The sequence below is a fragment of the Silurus meridionalis genome, chromosome 23, assembly GCF_014805685.1.
Source record: "Silurus meridionalis isolate SWU-2019-XX chromosome 23, ASM1480568v1, whole genome shotgun sequence".
NCBI lineage: Eukaryota > Metazoa > Chordata > Actinopteri > Siluriformes > Siluridae > Silurus > Silurus meridionalis.
The window spans coordinates 10,993,668-11,008,422 of NC_060906.1; the positions used below are offsets into that span (position 1 = coordinate 10,993,668).

A 14,755-nucleotide genomic window follows, 5' to 3' on the forward strand; every position below is an offset into this window, starting at 1 on the left:
GCGTGTTTTTTCTATAATCGTGAATGAGTATGAGTAAGAGTAAGACTGTAGAAAGGACATTACTCACAACTACTCTTACATTCCAGCACTCAAGGTGGTTCTCACTCTCCAGTGTTCTGTATTGTTTTAAGATTTATAATCACACTCTTGATGTCACCCAAATGAGGATGTGTTCCCCTTTTAGAATCTGGTTCCTCTCAAGGTTTCATCCTCAAAACATCTAAGGGACTTTTTCCTTGCCACAGTCACCCAGGCTGCTCATCAGGGATAAATACACATCATTCACTTTAATTATTAAATTCTGTAAAGCTGCTTTGAGACAGTGACCATTGTGAAACGCACTATAGAAATCAACTTGTACTTCATCAAGTGGCTCCTGGAGAATGAATGAATGAATGAATGAATGAATGAATGAATGAATGAATGAAATGTCAATGTGTATAACAGAAATAATTACATAAACATACATAACCTTTAACATTTCCACGCTCTCTGTTTGTAGGTAAAAGTGCAAATGTGAGTATTAAGACTCGTCATTCATTCATAACGAGACATTGTTACCAGCTTTCCCATCAGCTAATTTTTCCAAGTTTCACAACAGCTTATGAATGAAACGTGCTGCTGCAATTTCAGCTGAGCTTCTCTGCCGTGCGTAATTGTCGGCGAGGGCGCACAGGCCGGGAGAAGGAAAAAGGGGCCGACCCTGATCCAGGCGCTTAGCACGGGAGAGGAAAAGGGGACAAGCAGGAGGAGGAGGAGGAGGAGAAGGAGGAGGAGGCAATGATTCTTAAAAGTGAAGCTGGACTTTCAGCACTTTTAAAGCCGCGCGCTCTCTGCGTCTCCAAACACCTTTCAATCCAGGTCAATCAAGGTTATTTCTCCCCTTCTCTTTAAACCACTCCAAGAACACTGTTTAAAAGGTACTCTGAAACAGATGTGTTTCAAAAAACAAAACAAAAAAACTTGAGAGGGACTTTTTGGACTTTTTTTGTGAACTTTTTTAAGGACTTCTTCCTAAAAAAACAAACAAATCGGGATTCCCTACAGGCTTGCTGACACGTCTTTTCTCGGACTCGCATTCACAGTGTATGGACTGATCATTTCTTTTAGAGAACATCACCAAGTCTGTTGAATGCAATCGTACGTGTACGAGAAAGCGATGGCACCCGAAACAAGAAACGGCGGCAAATCGACGTTCAACAGCAACGGCACCGGCACCAGCAAGAGGAAACTGCTGATCGTCCTGGATATCATCTGCCTTCTTTTAGGTGAGTGTTGAAGCCGTGCGTAAAAGGACAACTTTTGAGCCACGATTTGGATGCAGACGCGCGCGCGCGCAAACGAGAGAAAGAGTAAAGTTTATGGTCATAGTCAAATCATTCACTAGAAACGACTCTAAACAAATCCACAACTTCTGCCTTTTGATATTGAAAACAGACGTGCCAATCTCTCGCACCTCTTTCACACTTTTCCATTCCTGACACTTGTGAAGGGTGTTGTTGTGCATTGTTATCTCGTTAAGCAGATGTAAGTGCCGTTATAAACAGCCTTATCGCAGAGGAATAGAACTGGACACACAATGCACCCCTACTTCAATGTTTACTCATGGTTAAAATACAGCTTAATAACGTGTAAAGGTTGTACGGTCATAATGAAGTTTTCTAGTTTTTGCTTTTGATCCTTCATTTTTTGGCTTGGGGATGGGTTGTTCACTTATACACACACCTTTCACACAACAATCTGCAACAGAGGTTCAGGATGAGTTTGGGAGTTCCGTCAGACTTCCAAGTTTGCTCAAACTTGGACATTTCAAAAGTTTCGGAGGATGCCCTTCTCTTATCCGGTCTGACATAATAAAAACCCACACACACTCAAAACTTTTTGTGTCTCCTTCCTGTGCAGCCTACTTTTGTTGGCATGCACAGACCAACCACTTTTTTTTTTTTATCAGACATGCACCTGCACTGTCTGCATCATTCTGTTTATATAATGTAAGGTTCATCTAACGGATCAAGAGCATCTTGTTAAGTAGGATTACAAATACTCCAAAAGGAATGGGAAATTGGTTAGTGACAGAATTTGAGGTCGCGTTTTGACAACCCATTTGCCGGGTTGTTGTTTAAATGCCTGGAAACCATCACAATGCTATATCATTTTCTTAATGTCAATGAGCGTGCAGGACTTTGGGATGAACTTTACCCTAATGCTACGCTTTCTCAAAACTTTAGAATTTATATGTATTTCTGCATATTTGCATGCTTTAATAAAAGTTGAACCCTCATTTGGAATTGGGAGTTAAGCTTTACTCTTATTCTTAAGCAAATGTCATGTGTTCTTTGTGCTGCCCCAACATTTTACATCCAAATCCAGCATTATACAAATGCAAGTCAGTATTCAGAGCTGTAGGATTAGCAAACATCTTATACATTCTTCAAATCCCTTTTTTTTCTGCTGCCTTGCCTCTTTTTAAACCCCTACACTACATCATATCAGCTTTCTTTCAGAGCAGGGACAGGCCAAGTGCCTTTCTCTGAACTTTTTGTTTGTGGAATGTGTGGAAAAGAAATGGTATAAATTTGTGATGTAGGGCAGCTGGGGGATACTTAAACCACTGTTAAGCCTTTATCATGCAACTGCTTTTGTGCTCTTAGAAAGTTGAGAGAAGTCAGAGAGAAGAAGGACAAGACTTCTTTTGCATTTGTGCATTTGATAAGCTGCCACTTGCTGCAAAAGTAGTGAGAAATTTTGGTTCAGTTGCTATAACAAGTCATAGATATGTATATGAAATACAATGTACTAGCTGCCCTATACCGAACCCCCTGCCCCCCTTCCTTGTCTTTTCCTAGTTGGAAGATAATGAAAACTTTTACAGTGTTTGCTTTACATGCACTTACAAGCCAGACTCTTATATGTGGTTTTGGTTAATGCATAAGCCATTAAACAACATATGGAACAAATCTCCAGTTTTTTAAGGCACTTCCTTCTCCAATTAAGAGATGGCATGGCATCGACTTTGTGTATCAAAGTGTGATACAAACGAACATGCTCTTTGTGATGGTAAAGACAGGGTGGTTGCACTCCTTTTTTGTTGTGGGGGTGAAGGGTGTTGTGAAAAAGAGGAGACTCATTAAGATGGGGACTCGAGGAGGGAGGGGGTGCGTAGTTGTGGGCCACTTGAAGAATGTCTGATTGAATAGGCTTTGTTCGGTGCGATGCTGGATGCTTGGGCTTCCATCTGTTTAATGCTGCCGTGCCTGAATCTTTGTGCTAATCTCAGTCCCGAAAAAAAATTAATATACCTTGGGTATAGTTGTAAAGAGTCAAAGCAACTCTGTCCCATGGCCAGCATTTGATTGGAACTTACTGCCGAGTGAAGGTGAATCTGTAAATGCGAGCAGTCAGACAGATCAGTGACTCACCTCCTGCTGAGCTCCTCCTGAGAGTGAAGCTCAGCCTGGCCCAATTAGCATACAGTAGTGCACTAAAGCACAGGAGGTTCATCCTTGGTGAACACTCACATATTCCCCCCAAAAAAAACTCCCAAGGGGGTCATAGTGGGGGGGTGACACACATTCTGGTACATACCATAGCCACCGAACAGGCTCTACTCAACCCTTTCCTTCTCTCAGTCTTTATTTGCATTGCTTTGGTGAGGTTGGTTAATCCCCTTCTCCTTAAGTAAGACCAGTGTAATTGGAACAGCCTATAATGCTCATAGCTGTGCAATTGTGCAACATTAGATTGCTTATCAACCTTCGATCCCCACTGTAACTTCCTTTGGGATATTTGTTATGGAGAGACTCGCTTGTTGGCGGCCTTTCGCAGGAAACCGCCTTCTAAAAGTGGCTCTCACCTAAGCGCCACTGTGCTTCAATGACTTTCCTCAAGCACACAATGGAGCCGGGATGCCATTCAAGGCAGGATGGAGCCCATGCACGCTCTGTGCATTTTAAGATGGTTCACCAGAATACAAACACCGCACGAGCCAAAGTTTTACTCCAGTAAGCTGCAGGGAAATATGGGAATGCTAACAATAACTGTTGGCATGGGGATGAAAAGGGTGTCTGTCAGAAATCAGCGGGATTGAGTGAGATGTGCTCTTAGCGAAAAACCCTCCACAACCAACTGATTTCTTATACAATTTTTTCATTCACCTGGACTAGTGCATGATCAAAGTAAAGGTTTGGCTTTCTTGATTTTGGCAATTTATATCCCCTCTGTTAAGTGTGGCATTCCAGAAAAGGGGTTGGTGGGCAGAGTTATAAAGTGTTGGAGAAACCCATGGGAGATTTACCCACTTAGTATTTCATGAAATTGCACACATAGCCACGTCTATGGATATTTTCCAAGATTTTTCAAATTCATGGTCCTGGGACAACACAGCCTCTGATCTTACTCTAATTCTTTTAGGCCGGCCCATCTGCACAACCAACTTCAGGAAAGGGTGGGAAGAGGAAAAGGTCGCCTTGCTCTCTTACTTGCTCTGTTCTGTCTCTCTCTCATCCTCTCCATCTAGCACTTTCACTCTTTGCCCTAGATGTGGCCAGCTGTGCTGTGAAATGTAATCCCTCTCTTTTTCCAGACCATTTCCTCAAGCACCAAACCTCTCACTCCCATTGACTGGGTCATGATTGCAACTCAAAGCTAACATGGTATTCAAGAAAAACCTGCCTAGCCCAAGACTGATGAAGTCCTCCTGCTCTAACGTAAACCATGGCAGGAATGTTTTGTCACAGAGATTGTACTAATGTGCATTTTTTTTATTTCAAAATGTTCCAAGTGCATTTGACATGCAATCCATTTTCCTTTTTGACAAAAACCTGTAGACGTCCTCTGATGAGAAGTTTCACCAGCAGTAAGAGGAGCTGTATTCCAATCTGTATAGTTACACGTCTGTTATTCTCTCAGACATGGTGCCAGGATGTTTGGTGTGTTTACAGGCTAAGCTGCACTGTTTGCAAATGTACACAGAAACTTCATGAGTTAGGCGCCGGCTGGATGAGCAGTGTTAAGAACTAAGTGATTCTCATGTGTACACGTCAGAAGCTACTATCCACTGGGGCAGGGCAAAAAAAAAAAAAAGCTGTGATTGTGGTCAGCTGAGTGGGTCGGGATGTGTGAGAGCCATAATTTAAGAATGAGAAAGAACAGCGCTGTTTTGGAGAACACAAGAAAAGCAGCAGACGACTTTCCTTTGAGGGGGAAAAAGATCGAACACTGTAAATGCAAAGGCTGGGATATCTTTTGTATGTCACCGAATGATATTGAATGGCAGCATTTCGGTCCTTACTTATTTCCCATTTATCTGTACTGGTTGAATGAAAAGTCAGTTATAGTCAGGTCTGAACATGTATTAACTGGTAAGCCTGTACTGCTATCATGTTCTCATTCAATGCATTTAAATGACAATTAAAGTCGTAGTCTTTTTGTTCTAACTTGTCTTTATTGCATCATATTTACATCAGTATTTCTAGAGCTATTAAATAGAATAAAAAGGTTAAATAAAAGCTTAACTAAAAACTATTTCACACAATGAGACGAATGCTAATACCAAGTTTAAGTGTGTATTTATGAAAAGGTGAATGTCAATAGATTCAGATTACTTAGAGTCAGAGATGGTAATGTGATAGAGAACACTGTATGTGTTTGTGTCTATGTTGGCATCAGTACACTCATTTAATCTCCCTTACACACATACTCCATAAACCACAGCATCTAAATGACACCCACAACCCACTAATGGGTCTGTCAAATTGTAGGGCTTACACTATGTTTGTGACTGCAGCAGTATTCTGGCTATATGTTTATGTTGGCTAGTCACCAGGTTGCTGATCAGGTAATTTCATTATACAACCAGTGTTTATTAGACAAAACCTAGTGCCTGACGTAGCAATTAGATGCACATGGTTGTCTTACAGCTATCTGTGTATGTAAGAGAGAGTGAGAGAAAGAGAGAGAGAGAGAGACAGTGAGAGACAGTGAGAGAGCCAGGGATGACGTTATCACATCCTATAACAGACATCAGGAAAGCAAAGCAGTGATAACATGCCTCTGGCTTTTGTTAAATACCTCCAAGTGTCTGTTTTCTACTGAGCCTGCGTTATCAGGTAAAAGTTAGCTAACATCATATGCACTTCTCTGGTTTTACTGCCTCCGAACTGTATTCAAGAACACCAGGAAATCCACCTAATCAGTTGTTGTGTTTAGGATACACTATAACGACCCCCTCCTGGCTTTGTTTGCCATGGATGCGCAAATCACTTTGCTCGCTAGGCGAGATTTATTGCATTTAATTTTCTCTCATAGGTCGACTATAATCCATTGTTTCAGCAAATTAGGCATTGTGCGCTTGTTTGTGTGATTGTGGGATATTTGGTTAAAGTATTTGTTGGACATAGTCACCTTTGTAAAGGCTCTGATTAACTCACTAAACCCTGGACAGAACAATTCCTTTCTCTCAGTTTCATGAGATTAGTTATAATTCCGGGGTTGTTTTCAGGAATGTGATTTTGTGGAATCTGGTGTTTGTGTGTGTGTGTGTTTAGAAGTGCATATTCTGAAATGAGATTTCAGGAATCCTGTGTGGGCATCTGTTAAACAAACCGCATCTATGTTCCAAAGGCCAAGGACGACCTCATTCGCCCCCTTGCGCTCTACTCCCTTTCACCCGGTTAAAGTCTGGGTGTTCTGCATTCCTGTGTTTGTGTCAAAATGTCCCATGTGTAAAGTTCCATCACCTCTGGGTCAGTCACAGTGCCTTAAACTCTTATTATGCCTTCCAAGAAATAGGCAAGAATATAATGATGGATAATTAACAGGCTGTTGTGCTTTCACTGGACTCTGTGAAGTCTGTTTAGTTTGTTGAATCTAGACTTTTATTTAATTAAAATGCAGCACCAACTGGGGAAAACAGGAATGCTACAAGCAAATGGCAACGGCACAAACAACATTTATTAATGATGTATTCAGTGGTAATTAATTTTTTATTACATACAAAATACATATACAGTTTGTCCATTCAAGTTTATAGGTTTTATTGGTTATTTCAGTCACAGATGCATTAGTGCATCAAAACTGTGGTTTTCCAAACTTAATCAAAAAGAGGAAGTCGAAACAATATACATTTTCTTAATAGACATCTCTTTACCTCAGATTATAATCTAGTGTTCTGTAAATTAAATTTGTTGGTTTATTTCTTTTAAAATCATCCTGCTGATTAAATTAACACCATGATTGGACATTTGATAATATGGACTTATTTGTTTCCAGCTGCTTATTCGTATGAGAATGCAAAGTGGATTGTGCAGTGCAAGCAACTCAGCTTGGATAAGAGTCAGGGATGTGTTATACAATCAACAAATAGAGTTGTATCAAATTTTGATTTTTCATTGTGAATAAGCAATAAAATCAACAATCCATAATAAATATTAGATTTGATTTGGTGTCTTACCTGCATGCCAGGATACTCAAGTATAGTTTTATATTTAATAAGTCTTGGTTTCTTTTTTACATAGAGTGAATTACAAAAAATTAATTATCTGGAATTCTGGACACTTAGATTCACACATATGGATTAAACGGAAACAATCACTTCCAGACCCACACACATGCTAACCCACTCTGATCCAGACATGCAAACACATCTGTTTTCATGCCACAGATCTAAACTTGATCTAAATGTAGCTTTAGTTGTCTGCAAAACATGAGTGTAGAATTTCTATGTATAGGCACGGTTACAATTTTCTGACCACATGCAGACACTCTTTCTGTCTGTGTAGCTTAAAGGCGACATATGATTTGGCACACACACACACACACACACACACACACACACACACACACACACACACACACAGATGTTAGATGATAAATTTGTTTTGAAATCATACAATCACATCATCATGCTGAATACGTTTTTCTTTTGTGCGCACAGTTTGGAAATCTGAAACAATCATTTATCTCGTGCATTTATATAAATTATGTAGCCAGAGAGCTGAAACTACAGGGCAATGTACATTAGGTCAGAGATAAGTTCTGCTCCATTTCGTTGACTTCTTCTTGTCTGATTATTGTAGTTATGACTTAAAAAAAAACATACAGAATGTTTAAACGCTAATAGACAGAGAAGTATGTGTTTGTCCTTGTTGTATCCTGTCCTGTTAGAATCCAAGATACACTATATGGACTAAAGATTGTGGACACCTGATCACATTTCCACCTGTATTTCCCATTCCCAAGATGTTCCACTAGATTCTGGAGTGTGGTTTGTACTCATAATGCTGCATTATTAAAGTCATGATGTAGTATGAGAATGGGATGCAGTCGAGTTCCAATTCATTCTGAAGGTGTTCAGTATGGTTGAGGGTCAGAGGTCTATAACAGGCCACTCAAGATCTTTCACTTCAACCCGTATAAACCATATCTTCATGGAGCTGGCTTTGTTCTTATGAGTGAAGTGAAGCAAGGTGAAAGTTTAATGCTACTGCATCCAAAGACATCCTATAGAATTGTGTGCCTGCAACATTGTGTTAAGAGTTTAGAGAAGAATAGCTGGAAATATGGCTGTAAAAGTCAGGTGTTTCAATACTTACTATAAAATAAAAACACTTTAAAATGTTAAGTTTTATTAATAGGCATGAACATATTTCGAAATGTACACTTATAAATATTTTGGTCATAGTTAGTTGTTATCTGGACCTTTGCGAGCAAGAGACTGAACAGTAAAATAATTGTAATTTAATTTTCAATCCATTTATTTTTGCTATCCTAAAAGTATTTTTATGCGAATGCGTGAAATAGAGAAACTATGTAGGTGTCTGTGTTGTCCTGATGTATTTACATATTATCAATAATATTATAAATCCATTAACTAATACTAAAATACAGGCTTAATCACCTAAGTACATACATGCTGTATATATAAAGGCTTTTCAGCGTTGGCTGAGATGCATATTTGACCTGCGACTTGATGTTTGCCCTGTGCACTATGATGGTTGGTTGTAATTCAGTCGAGTCATGCCTGTATTAGTGTGACCATATTAGGGCTTTTAGCAGCATGAGTTAAAAGTCTCTTGTCTTTTATTTTGACATGTTAAGGTACACTCTGAGACTCTTTATTTTCTTTAAGGAAACCGCAGTAAATGATATTTATGCACACCCACGTCCCCTCTTAGATAAACACATCCCTTTCATGGTGTACGGTAAGCACGAAGCATAGTGGGTGGGATAAGGATCAAAAAGGTAAAATAACAGAGCAACGTCAGTGCCAAGCAATGGGAACTTCTGCACTGTGATTTCCTATAAACCTACTGATTTCTAAATATAGATTAGTATCTAAATATAGAAAGTTTTACACAGTTGGATTAGACGTGCCACGAGAAATCAAAAGTGATATCAGCAGTGGAGCACCGGATGATGTCGTGCAGCATGTGCGAATGTGCGCAAAGGCCAGGAATGGGCTGCTGATATTCTGTGAGCAGAAATTGCTGCGTGTAAGCACGTTTTACACTTCACAGCGAATCCAGCGTATTGAGGCACCAACAACGCTGAGCTTAGCAGCCTGCACAGACAATGCTGAGTGGCTCCCAGTGTTTGTCCGATGGAGACAGTTAGAGACAGAGGAATGGATTCGCTCTTACTCGTAATACTCACACACATGCAGAATCAACATCACTGAACGGAACGATCACACGCTTTTCAAAGTCTGCGTGTTAAATCTTTTCACCCCTATTTAAGCTAGTTAAGATAGTCAGTTTAATGGGGTCTGTTATACATGTAATTTGTCTCAATGATCTCACATCAACTTTGTTATCGTTAGTAAGGAGCAACAGTTATTTTGTCACTAAGAGGTCCAATTGTATGTATTATATTACCATGAGGTCAATTCAAAACAGCGCCAGCACAGTACCACAGGGAGGTCTAACAGGTAATTTGGTAACTAGTGCTTTTATGTTTGGAAAAAAAAGAAAGAAAATACAGTGCCAGTCGGGGACTGAAACTGAATCTCCTGATGTACATCACATCCAGCTTAAATCAGGCTTCATGTCATTTAACACTGAACATGGCAAATCCACAGATTATTTAATATTTTGATGGAGTTATAACTTATTATCTTAAAACTTTCAAAGTGTGCATTTTTCCACAGGAAATGTAAGTTCAGCATCAGGCTTATGGGCTTAGGATGTATACGTGTGTGTGTGTGTGTGTGTGTGTGTGTGTGTGTGTGTGTGTGTGTGTGCATGTGTGCGTGTGTTTATGTAAGGATCAGTAGCAAAGCAGAGAAGGCAGGAGAAACAATATGTAGTAGGCAGGCCACACATTTTGGAGTTCACAGTTCATAGGACAGAGGTCAGCAAGAACATGAATTTGAGTTTGCAGTGATGGTGTAACGGACATCATCCATGTGTGTGTTTTGGAAATTCCCAACCAGCTTGAAATGCACCTCTGACTCCTGAAGAATGCCACACAGTGCGGCCTAATACCATGGAGCAAGTGCAGTGCCATATTTATAAAGTGCTCCGTCATAAAGTCACACACAGACACATGCAGCTCTAAATTTACAGACATGAAGGATAAATGAAAAAAAGTCCCTCTCCTTCTTCTTTCTGTCCCTGCCTCCTCCCTCGATTGAGATCCTGCTACCCTGAGTAATTAATGAACCTTTCCTCTAGAGTTCCCCTTGTACCCAATAACGTTCTCTCAGTCTCTCTCTCTCTCTCTGCCTCTGATTGTATTCTGTTGCTCTGGCACAGGCAGATGAGGTCTGGCAGAACTCCACTCGTTCTCCGCAGGGCAGTTCCCACAGCGTCCTGTGTTCTCTCACTCACAGCCTCTATACACTACCCCTCTCTGGGGTTTCGGACTGGGTTCTGACCCCTGACCCCTGGGCCTCTCCTCCAAATGATCGTCAGTTGACAAACCAGTCAGGAGAGCAGAAACCTAAATTCAACACAAACCCCTTCTCTGTGTGGAATACTGATGCCTCTGCAAAGCTAAAATGCTGAGCTGAAGAGCTAATATGTGCTGTCAGTTATGCCTTCAAGCTGAACCCCTCCTTTTCACTACTTTGCAATGCTTCTTTGTACTTACTGTTCTTTGTGCCCTGTTTAACCCATTTGGCTAACTCTTGTTTTATAGAAGTAAACTTAATCTTTTACGCTCTATAAAAAATGAATGTGAAGGGTAGTGGAAATGTGACCACGAACCAACACAGGAAGAAAGCAAAAACAAAGTTTTCACTTGATACCATAGCACATACGATACAGTTTTACAAATGTATTATTATAAAATAAATATGAAATGAGTCATAGAAGCAGCAGAACAGTCTCAAATATCAGAGACGAGTAACATGCTACTAACTGGCTGACTTATCAGTTTGACACATTTCCTTTATTTGTACAGACAGTATTAGGATATCAGAAGGGTGATGGCATAGCTGTCACAGAAGCTTCCGGGAACAAATTTCTCCATCTCAAGTGGCACGTAAGCGCACAAGTTCACCTCAGGCAAAGAACTGTTACGTCAGACGAAGGTGCAAGCAAGTTTATAATTACAGTTATCTTCTGATCTCTCAATGACGGCTGTGATGATTGGTTGCTTATGAATCTGTCACCATCTCTATTTAAATAAGTGGTCTATCAGCCTTCATGCAGTTTTCTTTGCTTTCACTGGCAGATAACTTCACACATATGAATCACTGGTTCCAGGGTTAAAATGATGGTTTTAATTTCAATTTGAATTTAAAATGCTTTACAGTCATTAATGAGGAAATGTTATATAAATGTTCACACGCTACACTGCCATTTCCACATTTACGTCATGCTCTGAATAAATGATATCATAAACTTGCTAGCTTCTAGGGCACAGACAGTTCGATTCTCTGATTAGCTTTCATAGAGCTTATCTTTTGTCACGGTCACTGTCATTACTTGTTTCTTCCAGTAACTTATGCACTTGTATTTCTTCTCATCAAGCTCCAGAGTTATTTCTTAAATAAGCACCGTCTCACTACAGGTCTGATGCGTGACCTCTGGCTCTGAGCTGATCTGTCTTAATGCTGTCACTAATGGCGTTGTGGGTTTAACAGAACCTCTGACCCAAAAGTGTATCAGCATATGAGTGGACGCGGGTGTGCTGTTGATAGACTCCCCAGTTAAAGGCTTTGACCTTTGTACTCTTCTCTTTCCCCAATCTATCTATGTGTGGGTTTGTGTGCGTGTGCGTGTGCGTGTGTGTGTGTGTGTGTGTGTGTGTTCTTTGGGGCACATATAAAGGATTTCCTCAGCATTACTCCTCACAATGCCCCATTCCCTTTCCCAAGATGCACTTGTCATCAAATAACGATTGGTCTTGTTATAATGCTAATTTGACTATTCAACTTCCGAGTGCTCTGTGCTAAAGAGGCGCGTTTCTGACAGTTTTGTCGAACCTGTCAGTCCAGTGGCGGGTCAGATTCACACACTCATTCACTACTTCTGTCAGTTTTAGAATAGCCAGTTTATCAACCAGTGAAATGGGGGGATTGAGAATATGCTAAATCCACAGTGGAATTAGCCCAAGTTTAGAGTTGTACCAGGGATCCTGGAGCTGTGAAGTTGCAACACTCACTATTGCATCACTGTGCCAGCTCATTTTATAAACCTGATTAATCAAATTGTATTACAAGCAGCTGGAAGATTTCCATGTTGTGTAAAATAACATGAGTAATATGGAAAAAATTAGTCGACCAGTAATATCCTTATCTTTAGACAACTTGGAAAAATGTCTTGGCTAGACAATTGATTCATATAAGTACACCTACATACACTTCATAAGTATTGCTCCATGCTGGGTCTATCCCACATAACCACACAGTATTCTTGGGTTCACTGACTCTGATGGTTCTTACTAGATCAGGGCACACACATACTTGTCCCACATACTGTATGTTTAGACTAGACGTTTGGAACTTCCTCGCTCCCAGCAGTGTCACGTCTGATATGGCTGTACCAGCAATTTGCTTGCCTGCACACATTTCTTGTGCAAACAGTCATTTTTTAACTGGCCTCACATTCTCTCATGCTATGTTGGTATCTCTGATGTGCTGTCTTGAGCTTTAGGCGACCCGCAACGCCTGCTCTCGCCGGCTCACTGTTTCTGCTGCGGGAAAACCATGTGCCCACATCTGATAACCCAAATAGGAAAATTTCCCATTGCACTTTGCCACCCACTTTTTGATTGTTGTTGTATGCTTGTGTGTGGTATGTATATGAAGTTTGGCTTTCTCAAAATAAAACCCCCTGGTTCCAGATGATTTTCATTAGGCTTTAACTGAGCGATCTGTCTGGGCAGCTCATTCGCCCGGACTGTTTATGCCAAGCAGATATGGCGGTGTTGGGGTGTGTGTGTGTGTGTGTGTGTGTGTGTGTGTGTGTGTGTGTGTGTGGGTGGGTGGAGGAAGGGGGTGGGGGGTGGTGGTGGTTTAGGATTCTCCTGGGAAATTTTTCTTTTTCTTCTCTGGATTTTTGTAACTCGCAAATGATGCTTGCACATTTGGTAAAATTCGAGCACTGTCAGATTCTGTTTTGTATCTGATTTTTTTTGTATGGTCAAAGGTTTTGGGAAATGGTTGTACTAACGGTTCTCTACAAAGGAAAAAAACAAACCAGTACTTTATGGACCCCATGCGCCATGTAACCTTTACATCTTAATAGTGTAGGAAAGCATAAAGCTTGAGTGTCTGTCCATTCAGTATCCTCCCTGTGAAGTTCCTTGATGCAAAGCAGATTTCTTCTTCATTGATTTATCTCACACACACAGAATTCAGGTGTCTTGTGTTTAGAAAAAAACGAAAGAGAGAAAGATAGAGAGACATTAAAGCAAAGCGGCATGAGTGTATTATTTATGAGCCTGTTCTTTTTGAAGCCGTACAGCTTCTGTCCTGTGACGTAAATGAACCCAGGCATGAGGATTAAATTAGGGTTAAGAAAAGAGAACAAGATTGTGTATGTGTGTGTATGGGGAGGGACAGAATTTTCACATACCAACCGTCTCTAATGGTGATGGCATGATGTGCTCAACAATTCCAGGCTGGCATAGTGGGACTGGCAGTGCAGGCATATACAGAGAGCCTTTCATCGACATTTGGTGGAGAAGCACACATACACACACTCACACTCCTTTCAGGCCTATTTAGGCTTTGTAGTAGGTGCTCTGCATTCTCCCATGCTGCCGTTGGGCTTATTTTTAAGGCACGGTAAGGGGTCACTGGAGTTCCCACATGCACTAAAGCTATGATTGCTTTTCTTTATTTATCTTTTGCTCACTCCAACTCTCAGTCTTTGGTTGACAAGTAAAACTATCTCTCTCTCTCTCTCTCTCTCTCTCTCTCTCTCTCGTTCTCTCTCACACACACACACACACACACACACACACACACTTTCATACTAATTTGCATCATAATTTCAGTGCAAACAGAACCGCAGCAGTGTGATGGAAATGTTCGATGCTTTGATTCGATGTAGAATTTCTGCACTTGCCAAGAACTTTGTATGCCCTTTGCGTCTGTAGAGGACAGAAAGGCAGACACAAACACACTTATCCATGTGCATCTTTGTTCCCTGCCTGTGATTGATTACAGGCCATGCTCTCTCGTCGATTTGACACAGGTGTGGGAGGAATCCAGACATGTTTGTAAAGTCCCCATACCAGTGGGTGTTTCCCCAGCTTACAACCTGGTCCCATGAAGTCTCTTCAAGTCTGTGAACTTGCCAACCCT

At 40.7% G+C, this 14,755-nt stretch overlaps 1 protein-coding gene across 2 annotated transcripts in view; it reads left to right on the plus strand.

The window, feature by feature from the left end:
- The first annotated feature begins 791 nt into the window (after window positions 1–791).
- Window positions 792–14,755, plus strand: part of plpp3 (phospholipid phosphatase 3) — a 32,807-nt gene continuing 18,843 nt past the window's right edge. For both annotated transcript variants that reach the window (XM_046836181.1, XM_046836180.1), the window contains exon 1: window positions 792–1,268. In XM_046836181.1, the coding sequence (XP_046692137.1) occupies window positions 1,133–1,268 (136 nt within the window). In that variant the 5' untranslated portion in view covers window positions 792–1,132. The remainder of the gene's footprint in view (window positions 1,269–14,755) is intronic.